The 23,148-nt window shown below is 37.7% G+C and overlaps 1 protein-coding gene across 4 annotated transcripts in view; it reads left to right on the top strand.

The window, feature by feature from the left end:
- The window catches only part of PDE3B (phosphodiesterase 3B), a 258,881-nt gene that overhangs the window by 215,932 nt on the left and 19,801 nt on the right, over window positions 1–23,148 (top strand). For 2 of the 4 annotated variants that reach the window (XM_073018074.1, XM_008006062.3), the window contains 3 exons: window positions 926–1,087; window positions 7,221–7,473; window positions 9,159–11,188. In XM_073018074.1, coding sequence (XP_072874175.1) covers window positions 926–1,087; window positions 7,221–7,473; window positions 9,159–9,373 — 630 coding nt within the window. In that variant the 3' untranslated portion in view covers window positions 9,374–11,188. Of the gene's footprint in view, window positions 1–925; window positions 1,088–7,220; window positions 7,474–9,158; window positions 11,189–23,148 lie in introns of those variants that run through there. The other 2 variants (XM_073018068.1, XM_073018078.1) reach the window with 2 other exon arrangements.

The following is a 23,148-nucleotide window of genomic DNA, read 5'->3' as shown; positions in this document are numbered from 1 at the left end:
TGAATGGGGCTCTAGACCTCCTATTAAGTTTCAGTCAAAAGAGCTCTTCTCTCAAGTGTTTTCTATGATGGTGTTCTACATAATTTTTTCTGAAAGAGTTTGGTGCCAAAAAGCAACCATAACACTGAAGTTCAAAAGCTATGACATGGCTCATGTTTTCATTTTTTACAAAATGAAATTTTAGTTCTTGAAAGGCTTTTTTTCCCAGCTAATAATGACAATTATCATTTATTTAAATAACAACATTTAACACTTACCATGAGCAAGGCATTTTTTCATTTATTAATCCTCATAGCAGCATGGCTAGATTGGTATTACTTTTCCTACTTCATAGATGAAGAAAGTTAGATTCGAATAGATTAAGCAGTTTTTTCACTGTTACACACTGAATTTTTGATTCAGAATACAGCTTGCTGATTCATGACATTCTGAGTCAGGATTTAAAACTATAGGGCCAGCTTCTCAGACTTGTGTTACAGGCACACGCCACCATGCCTGGCTAATTTTTGTACTGCCTTTCACAGCAAGAGCAAACTTCTCTAGCTTTTTAAGTGTTCTTTTTTGAGGTAGAAATAAGTAGTTATAATTCTTATATGATTTTTTTGATATTGTGTATCTACTATACTTAATATATATGTGTGTATATATATATATACACACACACATATAATTCATGATTCTTTGTGGTAATCACAAATATTGAAACCCATGGTTATGTTTTTCTAGAAAGCATGTTTAGAAAGGAAATTTAACCAATAGAAGTACATATTATGGAATAAACTGATTTTAAAAAGAACTATTTGCTGAACTAACTTTCTGTCATTTAGACAGGAAACAGTTTTAAGATAATTTGGTAAAAGCAAACAAAACAACAATTTTTTTAAATGCCTTCAGAACCTAAAATGAGTTTGTTTTTCCAAAATAGGCAAATGATGTAAATAGTAATGGCATAGAATGGAGTAATGAAAATGATCGCCTCTTGGTATGCCAGGTGTGCATCAAACTGGCAGATATAAATGGCCCAGCAAAAGTTCGAGACTTGCATTTGAAATGGACAGAAGGCATTGTCAATGAATTTTATGAGCAGGTAAGCTGAAACATGAGCTTGGTGGGATTTTTAAGAGCTGTCATAAGAAGACACTCCTCTTTGGGTTTTTGGATAGCTTTATTAAGTGTTTGAATTCTGAGTTGCTTTGACTGGGAAGGGTTAAAAATTGTTGCATTTGCTTTGGTTCTTAGTATTTTCTATGTTCTGTTTGCCATTGCTGTTAAAATTTTAAAAAATAACCTATTCCCTATCTTGAGTGAGCTGAATATACTCGTGAGTCTATAGGTAGGGCTGTTAGCAGCGGCAAATCCGTACAAGTCTGCAGCAACCTCAATTCTTGCCCCCTCAGAAGAAAGAATTCAACTGAGGGGCATAAGGCAGAGGGACTGATTGAGGCAAGTTTTAGAGCAGAAGGGAAAGTTTATTTAAAAGCTTTAGAACAAGAATGAAAGGAAGTAAAGTACACTTGGAAGAAGACCAGGAGGGCAACCTGAGAGATCAAGTGCATGGTTTGATCTTTGACTTGGAGTCTTATGCACTGGCATGCTTCCAGGGTTGTGTTACTTCTCCCAGTTCATCCCTTGAGGTGGCTGTCGGATGTGCAGTGGCCTGGCAGCACTTGGGAGGGGCCACATACACAGTGTGTTTACTGAAGTTGTATTCATGCTCACTTGAGGCATTTTTCCCTTACCTGTCCAGAGTTCATGGAGGAAGGCCATATACCAATTAAACTTCACCATTTTGCCTCTTAGTGTACATGCTTGAGCCCACTCACCCAGCTCCTGAGATCTTATCAGGATGCTGCTGATGACCAGTTTCAGGTTTTTCTATCTATTGGGTGACTGCCTTACCCTGGTGCCAGCTGTGACCAATTATTATTTTAGAGAGACAGCTTAACCTATCACCTGATGGTCACCTGACATCTCTGATTGGGTTGGGGGCGGGCCCTCTCCTGCTCTGCCCATGTCTTTCTGACTACTTTCTATAACAAGGCTAGATGACATCATGATTCCAAGGTCTATTTCAGTCCTGAGATTCTGTAACCTAGAATAATTTATTTCCAGATGAAGTGGTTTTTAAATTATTCAGGGTATGCTCAGAATATATTTAAAGAATATCAATCCATTTTCAACTCTGCTATAAAAAGACTAACTCCCTGCCATAGGAACATCAACTGGGAAGAAATCTGGACAGAGGGCTACAAATGGAGAGAATAGACACTTAGTAGTTTTCAAGGATTCAAAGATATACGCATGCTCTTTTGTTCTTAAATCTTTTTTTTGAGACAGAGGCTTGCTCTGTTGCCCAGGCTCTATTGCAGTGGCACAATCTCGGCTCACTGCAACCTCTGCCTCCTGGGTTCAAGCGATTCTCCTGCCTCAGCCTCCTGAGTAGCTGGGATTACAGGCACACGCCACCATGCCTGGCTAATTTTTGTATTTTTAGTAGAGATGGGGTTTCACCATGTTGGTCAGGCTGGTCTCAAATTCCTGACCTCGTGATCCACCCACCTCAGCCTCCCAAAGTGTTGGGATTACAGACGTGAGCCACTGTGCCCAGCTGTTCTTAAATCTTTAAATTTTTTTTCATTATTATTCTTTAAGTTTTGGGGTACATGTGCAGAACATGCAGTTTTGTTACACAGGTATACACGTGCCATGGTGGTTTGCTGCACTCATCAACCCGTCATCTTCATTAGTTATTTCTCCTAATGCTATCCCTCCCCTACCACCCCACCCCGTGACAGGCCCCCATGTGTCATGTTCCCCTTCTTGTGTCCATGTGTTCTCATTGTTCAACTCCCACTTATGAGTGAGAACACGCAGTGTTTGGTTTTCTGTTTCTGTGTTTGCTGAGAATGATGGTTTCCAGCTACATCTATGTCCCTGCAAAGGACGTGAACTCATCCTTTTTTATAATTGCATAGTATTCCGTGGTATATATGTGCCACATTTTCTTTATCCAGTCTATCATTGATGGGCATTTGGGTTAGTTCTAAGTCTTTGAAAAGTGTTCCTATTTCTCCGCATCCTTTCCAGTATCTGTTGTTTACTGACTTTAATGATCGCCATTCCAACTGGCATAAGAGGTTATCTCATTGTGGTTTTTATTTGCATTTCTCTAATGACTAGTGATGATGAGCTTTTTTCATATGTTTGTTGGCCACATAAATATCCCAACACGCATAATCATCTGATTTGCCAAGGTTGAATGGAGGAAAAAATGTTAAGGGCAGTCAGAGAGAAAGGCTGGGTTACTCACAAAGGGAAGCCCATCAGACTACCAGTGGATCTCTCTGCAGAAACCATACAAGCCAGAAGAGAGTGGGGACAATATTCAACATTCTTAAAGAAAAGAATTTTCTTTTTTTTTTTTTTTAAAGAAAAGAATTTTCAACCCAGAATTTCATATCCAGCCAAACTAAGCTGCTTAAGTGATGGAGAAATAAAATCCTTTACACACAAGCAAATGCTGAGAGATTTTGTCACCTCCAGACCTGCCTTACAAGAACTCCTGAAGGAAGCACTAAATATGGAAAGGAAAAACTGATACCAGCTACTGCAAAAACATGCCAAATTGTAAAGACCATCGACACTATGAAGAAACCACATCAACTAATGGGCAAAATTAGCTGCTAGTATCATAATGACGGATCAAATTCACACATAACAGTATTAGCCTTAAATATAAATGGGCTAAATGCCCCAATTAAAAGGCACAGACTGGCAAATTGGATAAAGAGTCAAGACCCATCAATGTGCTGTATTCAGGAGACCCATCTCACATGCAAAGACACACATAGGCTCAAAATAAAGGGATGGAGAAAGATATACCAAGCAAATGGAAAGCAGAAAAAAAGCAGGGTTTGCAATCCTAGTCTCTGATGAAACAGACTTTAAACCAACAAAGATTGAAAAATACAAAGAAGGTCATTACATAATGGTAAAGGGATCAATTAATCAAGAACAGCTAACTATCCTAAATATGTATGCACCCAATACAGGAGCACCCAGATTCATAAAGCAAGTCCTTAGAGACTTACAAAGAGACTTAGACTCCCATACAATAATAATGGGAGATTTTAACACCCCACTGTCAACATTAGACAGATCAACGAGACAGAAAATTAACAAGGATATTCAGGACTTGAACTCAGCTCTGGACCAAGTGGACCTAATAGACATCTACAGAACTCTCCACCCCAAATCAACAGAATATACATTCTTCTCAGCACCACATCGCACTTGTTCTACAATTGACCACATAGTTGGAAATAAAACACTCCTCAGCAAATGGAAAAGAACAGAAATCATAACAAACAGTCTCTCAGACCACCGTGCAATCAAATTAGAAATCAGGATTAAGAAACTCACTCAAAACCGCACAACTACATGGAAACTGAACAACCTGCTCCTGAATGACTACTGGGTAAATAACAAAATTAAGGCAGAAATAAATAGACACAATGTACCAGAACCTCTGGGACATAGCTAAAGCGGTGTTTAGAGGGAAATTTATAGCACTAAATGCCCACAGGAGAAAGCGGGAAAGATCTAAAATCGACACCCTAACATCACAATTAAAAGAACTAGAGAAGCAAGAACAAACAAATTCAAAAGCTAGCAGAAGAAAAGAAATAACTAAGATCAGAGCAGAACCGAAGGAAATAGAGACAGAAAACCCTTCCAAAAAATCAATGAATCCAGGAGGTGATTTTTTGAAAAGATTAACAAAATAGACCACTAGCTAGATTAATAAAGAAGAAAAGAGAGAAGAATCAAATAGATGCAATAAAAAAATGATAAAGGTGATATCACCACTGACCCCACAGAAATACAAACTATCAGAGAATACTATAAAATTTTTGGCATTAAAATAATCTTTCCACTTTGCTGAATCTGCCATTTTTGGGGTCCACTTTTGAGGCTTCCTACAATGTAGGAGTGCATGATTTCCTGACATACCTAACATTTTGTTATCTCCACAATAGCAAATACACCTTTTTGACTTTGGAATTACATTCCTTAGGAATCCTTGTTGGCCCTAATTATCAGGAAAGGTCAAGATATCTACCAGGTGAGGGCTTTCTTAACATGAGTGGAAAGTGGGAGTAATTGAGCCTATATAACCATGCACCTGGTATATTTTGTTACTTCCAGATTATATTGAAAATGTGCAGTGTTTTACACCCACCAGCTAAACATCCCAACACAATAGTGTATACTCTGCTGTTTATAAGTTACAAAATGCCATATTGTATAATCATGGAAAGATTATTAGTATTTTACTATTCTCTGATATGTTTAAATTATATTTAATTTGGGGTAGTAAATGGCTGTATTTACCTAATTTGTAAGATTATAATATGCAGTTTGCATATTCTCATCTTCATTCTCAGTGATAATTGAAACTTGCTTTATTTAGAGCTCACCCATGGATCTCATGTTTACAAATGAGGAATTTTATCCTAAGGAAAATGGTATCTTTATATTATATGTACAAATAGGTAATAAAAAATAATGGTGTATGTCAATTTTAGAAAATTCACTAGTTCAGTGAGATAACATTAGAAATATTCATTTAGACCCTGCATATTATTTTAAAAGCATATAGAATTATACTTATTAAGCAAACCTGGAAGCCCTGCATTCAACCTGGCTTCTCTTCCTTATCTGCAATATGACCTTGGTTGGGTAAGTTACTTAACCTCTCTGTGCCAGTTTCCTCACTGATAAAATAGGAATAATGATGGTACCTACATCATAAGGTTTCTGTGAGGATTAAATGAACTAATATATGTAGACTTCTTAGAATAGTTTCTGACACATAAGTTCTCAATAAATGTTAACTATTATAATTTCACATATATCACTAAAAACAATATATTATCTCAGAGAGTTTCACTTAATCTAAGTGTCATTCAATATCAAAGGAGGAAAATGTCATCTGATATCCTACCACTTATGAAAGTTTTAATCATCCCTCATCAGAACTAAACTTCTTTCTCATTCTGGTTATGCTATTAAACTTTCTTCAGATATTGATGTAAAATTCTAACCACGCCCAACTTTTTTCCTGTTATCCTAATTATACTGTCTTTATATGCCTACAGCCATTTAACTGCCATGGGCTTAGAAAAGCCAAACTCCTGGGTTATATCTATGAAATTACAGAGTCCTATAGATAAACCCAACTGTTTTTGGAAAAACATCAATTGTTTTCTTCCTCATAGAAGATAATCTCATAAAAGATTTCTAATCATGGGACAGTTAATCACGGGGACAGTTTCTGGTTGTTTCCTCAGCGTTATGTGGGCTCATTACAGAACAGACACTGCTTACCTGCAGAATTTGTACACTGTGGGGAGAAATTTATCCCAAACCAGTTCAGACACTAGGACTAAAATGTTAATAGTACCATTTGGAGAATTCTCAGTACTGTGCTAAACATCTTATATAATACTGCCTTTTAACCTCATCATAGCATCCCTATAAGGTAGATTATTATTCAGATTTTACACACAGTGCATTTGTACATAGAGCTTGCTCAACACCACACAGGTAGTAGTCTGATCTCAAATTAAGCCCTAGAAGCCACAGTGGTAGGGTAACAGAAGGCAGGCCATTGGGGATCTAGCCCCAGGAGCCTCACCTCCATTATGGTAGCTCTACTTTATTTGTTTTTCATATTAGGTTTTCTGATTTTGAATCATTAGAGAGTTCTGCTGTTAAAAAAAGGGGGGTGGAGGTAGTGTTATTGAAAAGCACTTGCAAAATTCAGCTCTGTACATTTGAGATATAACTACAACAAAAATGTTTCTATTATGCTTTTGCCCCTAGATAAAGAGAATCCATAATTGACACTATGGAATTTTGCAGGTTGTTAGTAAAATATCTGATACTTATTTTTAAAGATCTGTATGTTTCTTATTAACTGAGTATCAGCCATACTGGTTGATGTGACAGAATGTGAGAATAAAGTTTTGTTGAGGATTTCTCAATATTAAATTCTTACAGTTGAAATGATAGAATAGATTCATTGATGCTTATTTATAAAAAATAGTTTTATATAAATTGTTTATTTAAAAAAAACTCAAGATAATTTTAACAGCAAAGATCAGTAGTGGTTCTTTCACCAGTTAAAAATGTACTTTTCTTTTTAAAATATGCAGGGAGATGAAGAAGCAAATCTTGGTCTGCCCATCAGTCCATTCATGGATCGTTCTTCTCCTCAACTAGCAAAACTCCAAGAATCTTTTATCACCCACATAGTGGGTCCCCTGTGTAACTCCTATGATGCTGCTGGTTTGCTACCAGGTCAGTGGATAGAAGCAGAAGAGGATAATGATACTGAAAGTGGTGATGATGAAGATGGTGAAGAATTAGATACAGATGATGAAGAAATGGAAAACAATCTAAATCCAAGTAAGAATATAGGGACATTATAATTTATGTAATGTTATAGGTTGAGTATTCAAAGTCTGAAAATCTGAAATATGAAATGCTCCAAAATCCAAAACTTTTTGAGTGCCAGCATGGTGCTCAAAGGAAATATTCATTGGGACACTTGGATTTCAGATTTTTCAATTAGGGATGCTAAATATAATGCAAATATTCCAAAATCAGAAACACTTCTGGTCCCAAGCATTTTGAATAGGGATACTCAACCTTTAATAACTGCATTTAACTTAGATTTGGAACTTTGTTTCTCAGATACAGATTCGGCAGTCATTATATTGAGTAACCACTATCTAAATGTTCAGATTCAATAGTCATGTTTTGAGTAACTGCTGTAAGCTGGGTACTGGGTGAATACTGTAATACAACAAGCATTCTTATTCTTATTTAATTAAAGTAATATCTCTTGAGGTGTTGTCCTCTAACCAGTACTCTTCATTCAGCAGGCTCCACCTGTGCATGCACGATAGGGCCATCACCACATCTGAACATAGGTGGATCCTCATGGCGAGTCCTCCTTCATGTCACTCCTTTTCACACATCTCACCCCCAATCCCACTGGAAAGCTGAGGAGCACAACTTCCATAGCAGCATACTAATCTGCCGTTCACATAGACTTGAGAAATAGATCAAAACAGTGGGGGAGGGGAGGGGAAGGAAAACATACATTCTCTGGTTGTAAAGGGAGAGCCAAGTTTTGTGGCATTATGAATTTGAGTTACCAAACTGTAATGACATGCTTTTCTATATAAGACAATTAGTATGAATGGAAAATGAAATGAAAATTATCACTTTGTAATTGTGAATGAAATCAGTTGTTTGCTCATTTTAAAGTAGAATTTAAATTATACCTACATAAGTATTGCTTTGATTTTCAAGCATGCAATAAATCAGACCAGATAGGAAAACTACAAAGCACCTCCCACTGCAACACACACATGCCTTGTATTTAGGATTAGCATGGCAAATCCTATTAAAATGTATTTAAAATTCTTTTTTTTAAAACGGCATTAGCATCTGAAGGTTGACTGAAAAATACAAAATATTAGCTGGGCACGGTGGCAGGCGCCTGTAGTCCCAGCTACTCGGGAGGCTGAGGCAGGAGAATGGCATGAACCTGGGAGGCAGAGGTTGCAGTGAGCTGAGATCGCACCACTGCACTCCAGCCTGGGTGACAGAGCAAGACTCCGTCGCAAAAAAACACAAATAAATAAATAAAAATTATACTTATCAAAATGTTGGCAATTGTGTTTAATTCAATACATAAGATGCCCTTAAAGGTTGTTTTTTAACTTTGGGTTATTTTCATTTGAAATTTCAGCATAATTCTTCCCTCTCCACCATACCCAGCCAGTTTTCCCTAAACCTCTTCTCTATTTTGTTTTTATCCATAACAATACCATCTAACGTATTCCTGTTTTGCTTCTTTCTGTTTTCCTAGCTCTTTCCACTAGAATCTGAACACCATAATGCAGGGATTATTTTTATAGTACTATTTCATTATACTATTTTTATTATACTATTATTTTATAGTACTGTTTACTTTTGTAACCCCAGTGCTTAGATACCTAGAATATAATAGGCACTTAATATTTGTTGAATGATTAAATCATATTGCTGTGATTAGAATATATTTCTTTTAAATTTCACAGAACCACCAAGAAGGAAAAGCAGACGGCAAATATTTTGTCAGTTAATGCACCACCTCACTGAAAACCACAAGATATGGAAGGAAATCATAGAGGAAGAAGAAAAATGTAAAGCTGATGGGAATAAACTGCAGGTAGAGAACTCCTCCTTACCTCAAGCAGATGAGATTCAGGTCATTGAAGAAGCAGATGAAGAGGAAGAGCGACAGTATGAGTAAAAGAAAAGTCATATTGAAGAAGCCCAGAGGGCTGTGCCCAGGGGCAGAAATCATTGCCTAGTGTTCACCGGCTGACTCTCAACTGACCATTCCCACATGGACAAGCCTTAATACTGTGAGAGGATCCTTGCTCTGCTGGCAGTTTCCCAATCCTATGCACTTTCACAGGAACTAGAAAACTATTCTTAAACCAAGAATAACATCCGTGTTGACCCATATTGCAGAGCCCTTACTTAAATCCTTCACTGTTGTATGAATACTTTGTCATAATGCTGCTTTGCTGGGTAGTGAGCTCTTATTTTTCATTGGGGGTCAGCTATAACTAAAAACTCAAGTGACTTATTTCAGTTACCAAAGTGGCCAGAACTTTCACTTTTATGAAAATAGATTCATATTGTATTTCCCAATGTGTCTTTTATGTCTTTGAATGTTTTGGAAAAAAGTCTATGCCTGTCTAAAAATGAATCCAGTGTTGCCTTTCTGAGGGATTTCTTCTCAATGCAGTACACTGTTAAGTTCTATTCTCCCAGCTAGGTTTATACATGAAGGACTGACTGACCTTTGTTATATTTAACAAAATCCAGGTGCATCAATTTCTGATGCTTTTTACTATTGTGTATTATCTACTATGTGTGCTTTATTTCTGCTGAGAGTATTCAGGTTTGCCATGGACATCAGAAGTTTGAATTCCAGTCTTACCTTCTTTATGTTCCATGGCTGAATTTTAAAGCTGTTTAGGCTTAACAATGAAGGGATTTATTCTTTAGTCAAAATTGTTATTTTTACTCTAGCTCAGGATTTGTATTTTTAAAGATTTAGTTAATATAAACACAGCACAGATTTGTCAGAAGAAAAAAAATTTGCCATAATACCAAGGTTCGCCTTTTATGAAATGAGCAACATTTTCTCTTCTTAGATGAATTTGAAACTAATTAAAACCAAAGAAAAGGAGATGTCTGTCTTTTGCCTTAATGCAAAATCAAATGAAACTAATCTCATCAAAGATAAAGAAAAAAGGAATATAGTGAGCCCTAAAGGACACGTACATTGAATAATTGGAATATGTACTTTAGATCCATATCTTAGTTGTCATTTGTTTACTCTCAAACTGATGTTCATCTTTCTGTTAATTTCCCTCTGCCTCAAGACTATATGACAGAAATGACCTATCACTACTTATTATTTCTGAAGCCCAACTGCAAGACTGATTTCTGAGATCAAGTAAAGAATTGGAATACTTATTTTTCATATAAAAAATCTAAATATGTTAATAAATCATTTCATACAAAAGTACATTATTAAATAACCATATTATCAAAATAATCGCAAGAAAATGGACCATATTTACAATGTTTTGTAAACTTGCCAGTGTGTGGATATGTACCCTACTTGTGAAATACATTTGAAGATATAAAGACCAGCCAAAATGATGGCAAAATGGTAGGCTAATATCTTCTATTATTATTGGAGACCATATCATATTTTGGATTCATGCAATTTTGCACACAGTGAAACCATTAATTTTCCAAGGTAATTCCTTTAGAATATGGTTTTGGCATGCAGTTTCTTACTTATCTAGAATATTTGGCTTATCTGAAAGATATCAATTTAAGATCTCTGGAAGTGTTAGAATTTTTGATCCTTCGCAGTATCAATATTTAATTAATCACTAAGCTTTATTTATTAGACATGTTGAGTGAGTGCTGAGTTCCTTGCTGCCACTTTTGTTACCATTGCCACACACTATTTGTAAACCAGTCCCACCACTTATTACTGATTAATAAAATTTTAACTGATAATTATTTGCACTTAAAATGTATATATCCTGTCCTTATATTTCTCTAGAGTACATTTTCCATCATGTTTACGTGTATTTCTGTTATTACTTCCTCTCCTGCAGAATACATACAAGTGTATGTGTATAAATTCATACATGTGCAAGCATGCATATTGAGATTCAATCACATTTCCATACTTTTATTGGGTTTTATATATATATATATTTTTAGTTTATGTTATTTTCTCAAAAGCAGCATTTTTAATTACAAATACTGGATTTACTGGATTTAATTATAAATCCAATTACTATTGGGAACTCATTTTTACATAATATAGTCCTTAAATTATTTAACCCTTGCTAAGTAATTGACATATGTCAAAATAACTAGCCTAAAGAAACCCAAAAAAGTATCTCTCCCAAGCTGAAACTTAAAAATTCATAAGTGTAAGAAAGAATGTGAGAGTATATTAAATGCACACCGTACTATTAGATGAAATCTTGAGAAATTGCCATAAGCCATATTATAGATCTTATTTTGACTGCTACTGAATCAGATTAATTTCTTGTTATAATAATTTTCATCATAAATCTTCTATTTTTAAAGCCACTGGTATTAGAAATATTCCTTTAGTGCTGTATATATGTATCTACTGACACATTTTTCTCCATAAAAGTACTTTTAGAAATTATTTCATGATTTGAAAGCTGTTTCCTGCTGTTATTTCATTACTTACTTTGTTGGTGCTATTGGCTTTTTCTACTTATTTTACAAGAAACCTGGAGTTTCTGGCTTACTTAAGTCATCAGAAATTCCCTGTATCTAGATTGCATCATCTCATAGAAACAAACTTCACAAAGGAGATGAATAGATACAACTCTGGTTCCTTCATTATAATTGCCAGATTAAAATAAGCTCTTCTAGTGTGTAGGGGAGAGGAGTGGCAGGTGGAGCAGAGATGCATCACTTCTCAAAGGAATGTGACTTTTAAGCTCAGAACTGAAGAATTAAGAGTTAGCTCGGAAATGACTGCTTGTAGAGAGAGAATAACAGCGTGTACAGAGGCCAGAAGCGAAAGCATCCCTACACTGGATGACCCAAAGAGATTTAGGGTGGCTGGAAGATAGAGCACAAGAAGAGGGAGTAGTAGAGAGATGGTGGTTAATGAAGGGCCTTGTAAAACATGACGTGCCACTTTAAACTTTATTCCTAAAGGAAATGGCAAACAATGAAAAAGTTTCAATCGGAAGAATAACATGATTAGATTTACATTTTACGAGGATCAAATAGCATACTTCAGTTGTCCTTTGTTATATGTGGGAGATTGGTTCTAGGACCTCCTCAGCTATAAAAATTGTCACATATTCAAGTCTCACAGTCAACCCTGTGGAACCCGCAGATACAAAAAGTTGGCCCTCTCTATACGAGGGTTACGCATCCCACTAATACTATATTTTCATCTGCATTTAGTTGCGGATGCAGAACCTGCCAATACAGGGCCAATTATATTTACTGAAAAACTCCACATATAAGTGGACCCATGGAGTTCGAACCCATGTTGTTCAAGGGTCAACTGTATTTTGAATGGTTTAAAACTATTGTTTTGGACTGAGTTCCTGCACCTAGGCCCCAATAGACCAGACCAAAGCAAAATGGAGTCATTCATACTAAATGCCACACAATCAAACTGAAACTTTAAGGAAATACATTGATCCCCAGACTAGTTTTTCCTCAAAACAGGAGATGCCAGTCTATCTGAGCATAATCAAGGAAGTCCCCGCTGCTTTAACCTGTACAAAGAAGACGTAATCTGAAGTAACCTAGTGATAACTGATCAGTTTTTATTTTTCTATTATTCTGTTTCCTTGTTCCCATCCTTACAAAACCCACTGTTCTGCCATTACCCAGTGGGAATTTCATTCTATTTTGTAGAATGCAAGTTACCTGATACATGAATCTGGAATAAAAGCCAATTATATCTGTAACAATTTGTTGTTAATTTTGTCTTTTGACAGAATGGCAGAGCAAGATTTAGACATAGGGAGTGCTTGGCGATATTGACTGGAATAGATTGTGGACCACTGCGACGTGAACAGAGTTATGATTTAATATAGAGTTGGTATGGGGGTAAGAAAGATTAAGGGTGGCTCCCAGATTTCAGATTTAGACAGCTGTCAATATCATTCACTGAGTTAGGGTATATCAGAGGAATTGATTTTGGATGTGTTAGAGAGTGAAGAGACGAATTCAGATTAGAGCAAAGTGAGATTAAGAGGCTTGAGACAACCAAGTGTATTTCAGTGTAGGTATGGAATTCAGAAAAGTGATATGGGCTACAAGTATGGATCTGGGAGTCAACAGCAAATAGTTGGAAGTCTACTTTGAGTATCAAGCTTTTCTCAAAAACTGTGTCATAGTATTGGTTTCTGGTACATTGGACAATGAGCCCTTTTTGCTTGCTAACACTGCTGCATTCTGTATCTTTGTTTCATTATCCTGGACATCTCACCATATCACCACACAGAAAAATTCCTTATTCTTGGCTGGGTGTGGTGGCTCACACTGTAATCCCAGCACTTTGGGAGGCCGAGGTGGGTGGATCTCTTAAGCTCAGGAGTTCGAGACCAACCTGGGTAACATGGCTCTCAGTATTAAGGTACTTCTACCTATTTCTTTTTGCATGTCTTATAATTTCTGCCTTATGAAAGTTATTACTTGGTGTGGTATTATAACTGTTATAAAGTCCTTATGAATTATAGTACTTAGAATTACAAAGTGTACTTTTTTGTCTATGTTTTCTGACTTGAATTCTGCCTTGTTTTATTAAGCTCATGACTCCTGCTTTCTTTTTATTTGTATTTCCTGGCATGTCTTTAACCGTCCTTTTATTTTTAACCTTTAACCTATGTTTTAAGTATCTCTTCTGTACAACAATAATATAGCATTGGATTTGGTCTGAAATCAAATTCAATGCTATATTATATGAACACCTTTTTGATAGGTGAGATAAGCCCATTTATATTTATTCAAGTGACTGTAAGGACTTAATTCTTCATATTATTTGCTCTTTTCTTAAAAACTCATTTTAATTATGACATTTAAGAAAGTTTGTATCTTTGATTCAGTGGCTATAGTTATACTATCTTTGGACCCCATTTCTTTATAGTATCTGCTTCTCATCTATAAATTAAAAAATTAGCTTGTACATATTCTTCTCTATCTCCCACTACCCAATTTAAGGCAATATTATCCTTTACTCTTGTACTGTTAAATATTCTTAAACGTCTACTGCTTGTCACTTTTAAACTATATCTTTTGAATTCTAACTATACGAAGCAAAGAACTTATTCTGTGTTCTACCATTTCTCCTCTTCTCATTTTTTGTTAGATGCATTATTTTTATGAGTATAAAACAGATAGTATTGTCACATTTATGCCACCATTGTCTTAGTTCTATACTTAAATTTATTCAATGCTCAAGGCTAGTCCTTTTGTTGATGTTTCCCCAGTCATCACTTGGTTCACTGAAACTTGTCCTCACACCTGATTAACAGTTTAGGCGCTAGAGAACTTACCGTTTAAAGCAGACAAAATTAGGGAGCCTTCAATGTAGGGCACCAATTCCAGGTAGGAGCACCACCATCTCCTTGGCATAGGAACCCAAACTTATTTATACTTATTTCAGCACTTGGAGGCAAATTCTACAACTGCACAAACAGGAGGAGAAAATGAGACAGGGCAAATTGTTCAGCTGTTTATCCCAGTAAATCTGCTTGATTTCTTTCCACTTTTAGAAAAAGTTATCCTTACCTACTTCTCTCCTTATGTACTGATTTTCTCCATAGCTATCCCATGAAGAATGGGCTCCCATCTCCACCTCTGGCTTCGTCTATGCATGGTTTTGTTTGTGGTTTTCTGTATTTTTCCATTCACTTTCCATCTCCTAAATTTTCAAAGTATCTGATCCACCAACATTGCCCTCCACCCGTATTCTCAATGCCTTTATTCCATTTTCTATCCTTAATGGTTATTTCAGTGATAGGTGAGAAAAAACAAGCGTGCTCACTTGTTGAATCAGAAATTAGATCTCTAACATTTGAATCAGTATGCTCAGCACTAACTGATGAGAGAGAAGGCATCCTTATTGCACAGATCCAACGTATCTGTTACAATGTAATTTCAAAAAACAGATTTTTCCAGTATGGATTACTTACTAATTCATGTTAATTTATATTTTTTCAAAAGTGTAGCATTTTATTTTTACCACAGCTAACTGGTTCCAAATAATCGAATTGAAAGCATAATGAAAAACAGCCTTATAAATTGTAAAGCGTAAGATAAATTATTGGGTGTCAATAAAAGGAATATGGAATGACATAAGGCATGCCTCTGCCGTGATCTAGAGAATTCACTTCCCCCGTGTAAACCTCTATTTCCTTGGCTATAAAATGAGCACATTAAGTGAAGTTAAGGTTCTTCTACTTTTAAAAGTTGATGAAGCTACATCTTTTATAATTTGTCTGGCTTGACAATTAACCTGTGAAAATAGCATGATCTTCATTCTGCATAGATTTATGGAGTTCCTAAATTGTACTAGCAGCAGTAGTGGTAGTACTCAAAAGCAAAAGAAAGCCTCCTCAACTTTTATTATAATCTACTTCAGTTCACTAAGTTGTTTTACCCAGTAAAACTACCTTAAAGTTCAACTTAGGCTCTTACAGCAGATATGACAGTAAGTAGGAGACCCTGGGATGACAGATTTGCTATGTCAAAGAAAGAGCAAAGATTAAGGAGCAACCTGAATATGTTTGTCAAGATTCAGGAAGGTTGGGGCTGGGTGTGGTGGCTCATGCCTGTAATCCCAGCACTTTGGGAAGCCGAGCTTAGAGGACTGCTTGAGCCCAAGAGTTCAAGACCAGCCTGGACAACTATCTCTGAAAAACTAAAATAAAATAATTACAGAAAGATTCAGGAAGGTAGGTTGGAAAGTTGCTTGGCTTAGCAAGTGAGGCAGACACTATAGTTGGTCTTCTGACTTATAGTTCCTCTTCTCTTCATAATTAGCCCTAGTTTTGTTTAGATAACTACACCACCCATATGTAGCACATGTATTTTGGAAGAAGCCAACTCCATGACTACTTCTAGTAGTCAGGCATATGTTCAGGCTAAGTGAACCATAATTACACTCACAAACCATAGTTTTAAATTAATGGATGGGGGGGCGGAGCAAGATGGCCGAATAGGAACAGCTCCAGTCTCCAACTCCCAGCGCGAGCGACACAGAAGACCGGTGATTTCTGCATTTTCAACTGAGGTACTGGGTTCATCTCACTGGGGAGTGCCAGACGATCGGTGCTGGTCAGCTGCTGCAGCCCGACCAGCGAGAGCTGAAGCAGGGCGAGGCATTGCCTCACCTGGAAAGCGCAAGGGGGAAGGGAATCCCTTTTCCTAGCCAGGGGAACTGAGACACACAACACCTGGAAAATCGGGTAACTCCCACCCCAATACTGCGCTTTAAGCAAACAGGCACACCAGGAGATCATATCCCACACCTGGCCGGGAGGGTCCCACACCCACGGAGACTCCCTCATTGCTAGCACAGCAGTCTGTGATCTACCGGCAAGGCAGCAGCGAGGCTGGGGGAGGGGCGCCCGCCATTGCTGAGGCTTAAGTAGGTAAACAAAGCTGCTGGGAAGCTCGAACTGGGTGGAGCTCACAGCAGCTCAAGGAAACCTGCCTGTCTCTGTAGACTCCACCTCTGGGGACAGGGCACAGTAAACAATAACAACAGAAAGCTCTGCAGACGCAAACGACTCTGACAGCTTTGAAGAGAGCAGTGGATCTCCCAACACGGAGGTTGAGATCTGAGAAGGGACAGACTCCCTGCTCAAGTGGGTCCCTGACCCCTGAGTAGCCTAACTGGGAGACATCCCCCACTAGGGGCAGTCTGACACCCCACACCTCACAGGGTGGAGTACACCCCTGAGAGGAAGCTTCCAAAGCAAGAATCAGACAGGTACACTCGCTGTTCAGAAATATTCTATCTTCTGCAACCTCTGCTGCTGATACCCAGGCAAACAGGGTCTGGAGTGGACCTCAAGCAATCTCCAACAGACCTACAGCTGAGGGTCCTGACTGTTAGAAGGAAAACTATCAAACAGGAAGGACACCTACACCAAAACCCCATCAGTACATCACCATCATCAAAGACCAGAGGCAGATAAAACCACAAAGATGGGGAAAAAGCAGGGCAGAAAAGCTGGTAATTCAAAAAATAAGAGCGCATCTCCCCCGGCAAAGGAGCGCAGCTCATCGCCAGCAACGGATCAAAGCTGGACGGAGAATGACTTCGACGATATGAGAGAAGAAGGCTTCAGTCCATCAAATTTCTCAGAGCTAAAGGAGGAATTACGTACCCAGCGCAAAGAAACTAAAAATCTTGAAATAAAAGTGGAAGAATTGATGGCTAGAGTAATTAATGCAGAGAAGCTCATAAACGAAATGAAAGAGACAAAAACCATGACACGAGAAATACGTGACAAATGCACAAGCTTCAGTAACCGACTCGATCAACTGGAAGAAAGAATGTCAGTGATTGAGGATCAAATGAATGAAATGAAGCGAGAAGAGAAACCAAAAGAAAAAAGAAGAAAAAGAAATGAACAAAGCCTGCAAGAAGTATGGGATTATGTAAAAAGACCAAATCTACGTCTGATTGGGGTGCCTGAAAGTGAGGGGAAAAATGGAACCAAGTTGGAAAACACTCTTCAGGATATCATCCAGGAGAACTTCCCCAACCTAGTAGGGCAGGCCAACATTCAGATCCAGGAAATACAGAGAACGCCACAAAGATACTCCTCGAGAAGAGCAACTCCAAGACACATAATTGCCAGATTCACCAAAGTTGAAATGAAGGAAAAAATCTTAAGGGCAGCCAGAGAGAAAGGTCGGGTTACCCACAAAGGGAAGCCCATCAGACTAACAGCAGATCTCTCGGCAGAAACTCTACAAGCCAGAAGAGAGTGGGGGCCAATATTCAACATTCTTAAAGAAAAGAATTTTAAACCCAGAATTTTATATCCAGCCAAACTAAGTTTCATAAGTGAAGGAGAAATAAAATCCTTTACAGATAAGCAAATGCTTAGAGATTTTGTCACCACTAGGCCTGCCTTACAAGAGACCCTGAAGGAAGCACTAAACATGGAAAGGAACAACCGGTACCAGCCATTGCAAAAACATGCCAAAATGTAAAGACCATCAAGGCTAGGAAGAAACTGCATCAACTAACAAGCAAAATAACCAGTTAATATCATAATGGCAGGATCAAGTTCACACATAACAATCTTAACCTTAAATGTAAATGGACTAAATGCTCCAATTAAAAGACACAGACTGGCAAACTGGATAAAGAGTCAAGACCCATCAGTCTGCTGTATTCAGGAGACCCATCTCACATGCAGAGACATACATAGGCTCAAAATAAAGGGATGGAGGAAGATTTACCAAGCAAATGGAGAACAAAAAAAAGCGGGGGTTGCAATACTAGTCTCTGATAAAACAGACTTTAAACCATCAAAGATCAAAAGAGACAAAGAAGGCCATTACCTAATGGTAAAGGGATCAATTCAACAGGAAGAGATAACTATCCTAAATATATATGCACCCAATACAGGAGCACCCAGATTCATAAAGCAAGTCCTTAGAGACTTACAAAGAGACTTAGACTCCCATACAATAATAATGGGAGACTTCAACACTCCACTGTCAACATTAGACAGATCAACGAGACAGAAAGTTAACAAGGATATCCAGGAATTGAACTCATCTCTGCAGCAAGCAGACCTAATAGACATCTATAGAACTCTCCACCCCAAATCAACAGAATATACATTCTTCTCAGCACCACATCGTACTTACTCCAAAATTGACCACGTAATTGGAAGTAAAGCACTCCTCAGCAAATGTACAAGAACAGAAATTATAACAAACTGTCTCTCAGACCACAGTGCAATCAAACTAGAACTCAGGACTAAGAAACTCAATCAAAACCGCTCAACTACATGGAAACTGAACAACCTGCTCCTGAATGACTACTGGGTACATAACGAAATGAAGGCAGAAATAAAGATGTTCTTTGAAACCAATGAGAACAAAGATACAACATACCAGAATCTCTGGGACACATTTAAAGCAGTGTGTAGAGGGAAATTTATAGCACTAAATGCCCACAAGAGAAAGCAGGAAAGATCTAAAATTGACACTCTAACATCGCAATTAAAAGAACTAGAGAAGCAAGAGCAAACACATTCGAAAGCTAGCAGAAGGCAAGAAATAACTAAGATCAGAGCAGAACTGAAGGAGATAGAGACACAAAAAACCCTCCAAAAAATCAATGAATCCAGGAGTTGGTTTTTTGAAAAGATCAACAAAATTGACAGACCACTAGCAAGACTAATAAAGAAGAAAAGAGAGAAGAATCAAATCGACGCAATTAAAAATGATAAAGGGATTATCACCACCGACCCCACAGAAATACAAACTACCATCAGAGAATACTATAAACACCTCTACGCAAATAAACTGGAAAATCTAGAAGAAATGGATAATTTCCTGGACACTTACACTCTTCCAAGACTAAACCAGGAAGAAGTTGAATCCCTGAATAGACCAATAGCAGGCTCTGAAATTGAGGCAATAATTAATAGCCTACCAACCAAAAAAAGTCCAGGACCAGATGGATTCACAGCTGAATTCTACCAGAGGTACAAGGAGGAGTTGGTACCATTCCTTCTGAAACTATTCCAATCAATAGAAAAAGAGGGAATCCTCCCTAACTCATTTTATGAGGCCAACATCATCCTGATACCAAAGCCTGGCAGAGACACAACAAAAAAAGAGAATTTTAGACCAATATCCCTGATGAACATCGATGCAAAAATCCTCAATAAAATACTGGCAAACCGGATTCAGCAACACATCAAAAAGCTTATCCACCATGATCAAGTGGGCTTCATCCCTGGGATGCAAGGCTGGTTCAACATTCGCAAATCAATAAACATAATCCAGCATATAAACAGAACCAAAGACAAGAACCACATGATTATCTCAATAGATGCAGAAAAGGCTTTTGACAAAATTCAACAGCCCTTCATGCTAAAAACGCTCAATAAATTCGGTATTGATGGAACGTACCTCAAAATAATAAGAGCTATTTATGACAAACCCACAGCCAATATCATACTGAATGGGCAAAAACTGGAAAAATTCCCTTTGAAAACTGGCACAAGACAGGGATGCCCTCTCTCACCACTCCTATTCAACATAGTGTTGGAAGTTCTGGCCAGGGCAATCAGGCAAGAGAAAGAAATCAAGGGTATTCAGTTAGGAAAAGAAGAAGTCAAATTGTCCCTGTTTGCAGATGACATGATTGTATATTTAGAAAACCCCATTGTCTCAGCCCAAAATCTCCTTAAGCTGATAAGCAACTTCAGCAAAGTCTCAGGATACAAAATTAATGTGCAAAAATCACAAGCATTCTTATACACCAGTAACAGACAAACAGAGAGCCAAATCAGGAATGAACTTCCATTCACAATTGCTTCAAAGAGAATAAAATACCTAGGAATCCAACTTACAAGGGATGTAAAGGACCTCTTCAAGGAGAACTACAAACCACTGCTCAGTGAAATCAAAGAGGACACAAACAAATGGAAGAACATACCATGCTCATGAATAGGAAGAATCAATATCGTGAAAATGGCCATACTGCCCAAGGTAATTTATAGATTCAATGCCATCCCCATCAAGCTACCAATGAGCTTCTTCACAGAATTGGAAAAAACTGCTTTAAAGTTCATATGGAACCAAAAAAGAGCCCGCATCTCCAAGACAATCCTAAGTCAAAAGAACAAAGCTGGAGGCATCACGCTACCTGACTTCAAACTATACTACCAGGCTACAGTAACCAAAACAGCATGGTACTGGTACCAAAACAGAGATATAGACCAATGGAACAGAACAGAGTCCTCAGAAATAATACCACACATCTACAGCCATCTGATCTTTGACAAACCTGAGAGAAACAAGAAATGGGGAAAGGATTCCCTATTTAATAAATGGTGCTGGGATAATTGGCTAGCCATAAGTAGAAAGCTGTAACTGGATCCTTTCCTTACTCCTTATACGAAAATTAATTCAAGATGGATTAGAGACTTAAATGTTAGACCTAATACCATAAAAATCCTAGAGGAAAACCTAGGTAGTACCATTCAGGACATAGGCATGGGCAAAGACTTCATGTCTAAAACACCAAAAGCAACGGCAGCAAAAGCCAAAATTGACAAATGGGATCTCATTAAACTAAAGAGCTTCTGCACAGCAAAAGAAACCACCATCAGAGTGAACAGGCAACCTACAGAATGGGAGAAAATTTTTGCAATCTACTCATCTGACAAAGGGCTAATATCCAGAACCTACAAAGAACTCAAACAAATTTACAAGAAAAAAACAAACAACCCCATCAAAAAGTGGGCAAAGGATATGAACAGACATTTCTCAAAAGAAGACATTCATACAGCCAACAGACACATGAAAAAATGCTCATCATCACTGGCCATCAGAGAAATGCAAATCAAAACCACAATGAGATACCATTTCACACCAGTTAGAATGGCGATCATTCAAAAGTCAGGAAACAACAGGTGCTGGAGAGGATGTGGAGAAATAGGAACACTTTTACACTGTTGGTGGGATTGTAAACTAGTTCAACCATTGTGGAAAACAGTATGGCGATTCCTCAAGGATCTAGAACTAGATGTACCATATGACCCAGCCATCCCATTACTGGGTATATACCCAAAGGATTATAAATTATGCTGCTATAAAGACACATGCACACGTATGTTTATTGCAGCACTATTCACAATAGCAAAGACTTGGAATCAACCCAAATGTCCATCAGTGACAGATTGGATTAAGAAAATGTGGCACATATACACCATGGAATACTATGCAGCCATAAAAAAGGATGAGTTTGTGTCCTTTGTAGGGACATGGATGCAGCTGGAAACCATCATTCTTAGCAAACTATCACAAGAACAGAAAACCAAACACCGCATGTTCTCACTCATAGGTGGGAACTGAACAATGAGATCACTTGGAGTCGGGAAGGGGAACATCACACACCGGGGCCTATCATGGGGAGGGGGGAGGGGGGAGGGATTGCATTGGGAGTTATACCTGATGTAAATGACGAGTTGATGGGTGCAGCACACCAACATGGCACAAGTATACATATGTAACAAACCTGGACGTTGTGCACATGTACCCTACAACTTAAAGTATAATAATAATAAATAAATTTTAAAAAAAAATTTAAAAAAAATTAATTAATTAATTAATTAATGGATGGGCACATAACTCAGAACCTATAGGACACAAAAAACAGTTTTCTGGGGACATTTAAAAAATTCCCTTGCTCTCCCAGAAACGATCTAAGCTTGCTTTCTCTGTATGGAGGTAGGCAAAGCACAGGTACTCCATGAGCTAGCCTTAAGTTAAAGCTGGTATCATCTGGAAGGCAAAATTGAGACGTGGGAAGAAGCAGAATCTTTGATTACACCATGTAACATCTAAGCCATATGGACCCTAAAACTTCCATCCTTCCTCCAAATTTCCCTTTTATTATTTAAGTGAACTTGCAAGGATTTTCTTCCCCTTGCAACTGGAAACATCTTAATATATCCAAGATGCAGACTCCTGATGTATAACACACAAACTTGAAACTGTTCAACAGGTAAGTCCAAACTAAGGTTAAATCCATATTCTTAATAGAAGTCATTGTTGTGTGTGCTGACTCTGAGGCTGCAACTATTCATGAGCCATGTTACAAGAGCATGTACCCATAATTTCACAACTTTATAAGAAATGATGATGTAAAAATAGCTATAAATGGGTCAATATATATTCCAGTTTGTTTAGGGCAGTCACAATTTACTC

This window comes from Chlorocebus sabaeus, chromosome 1, assembly GCF_047675955.1.
Source record: "Chlorocebus sabaeus isolate Y175 chromosome 1, mChlSab1.0.hap1, whole genome shotgun sequence".
In the NCBI taxonomy this organism is placed as follows: domain Eukaryota; kingdom Metazoa; phylum Chordata; class Mammalia; order Primates; family Cercopithecidae; genus Chlorocebus; species Chlorocebus sabaeus.
Note: the sequence above shows the minus strand (reverse complement) of the source record. Positions and strands in the feature narration are given on the sequence as shown.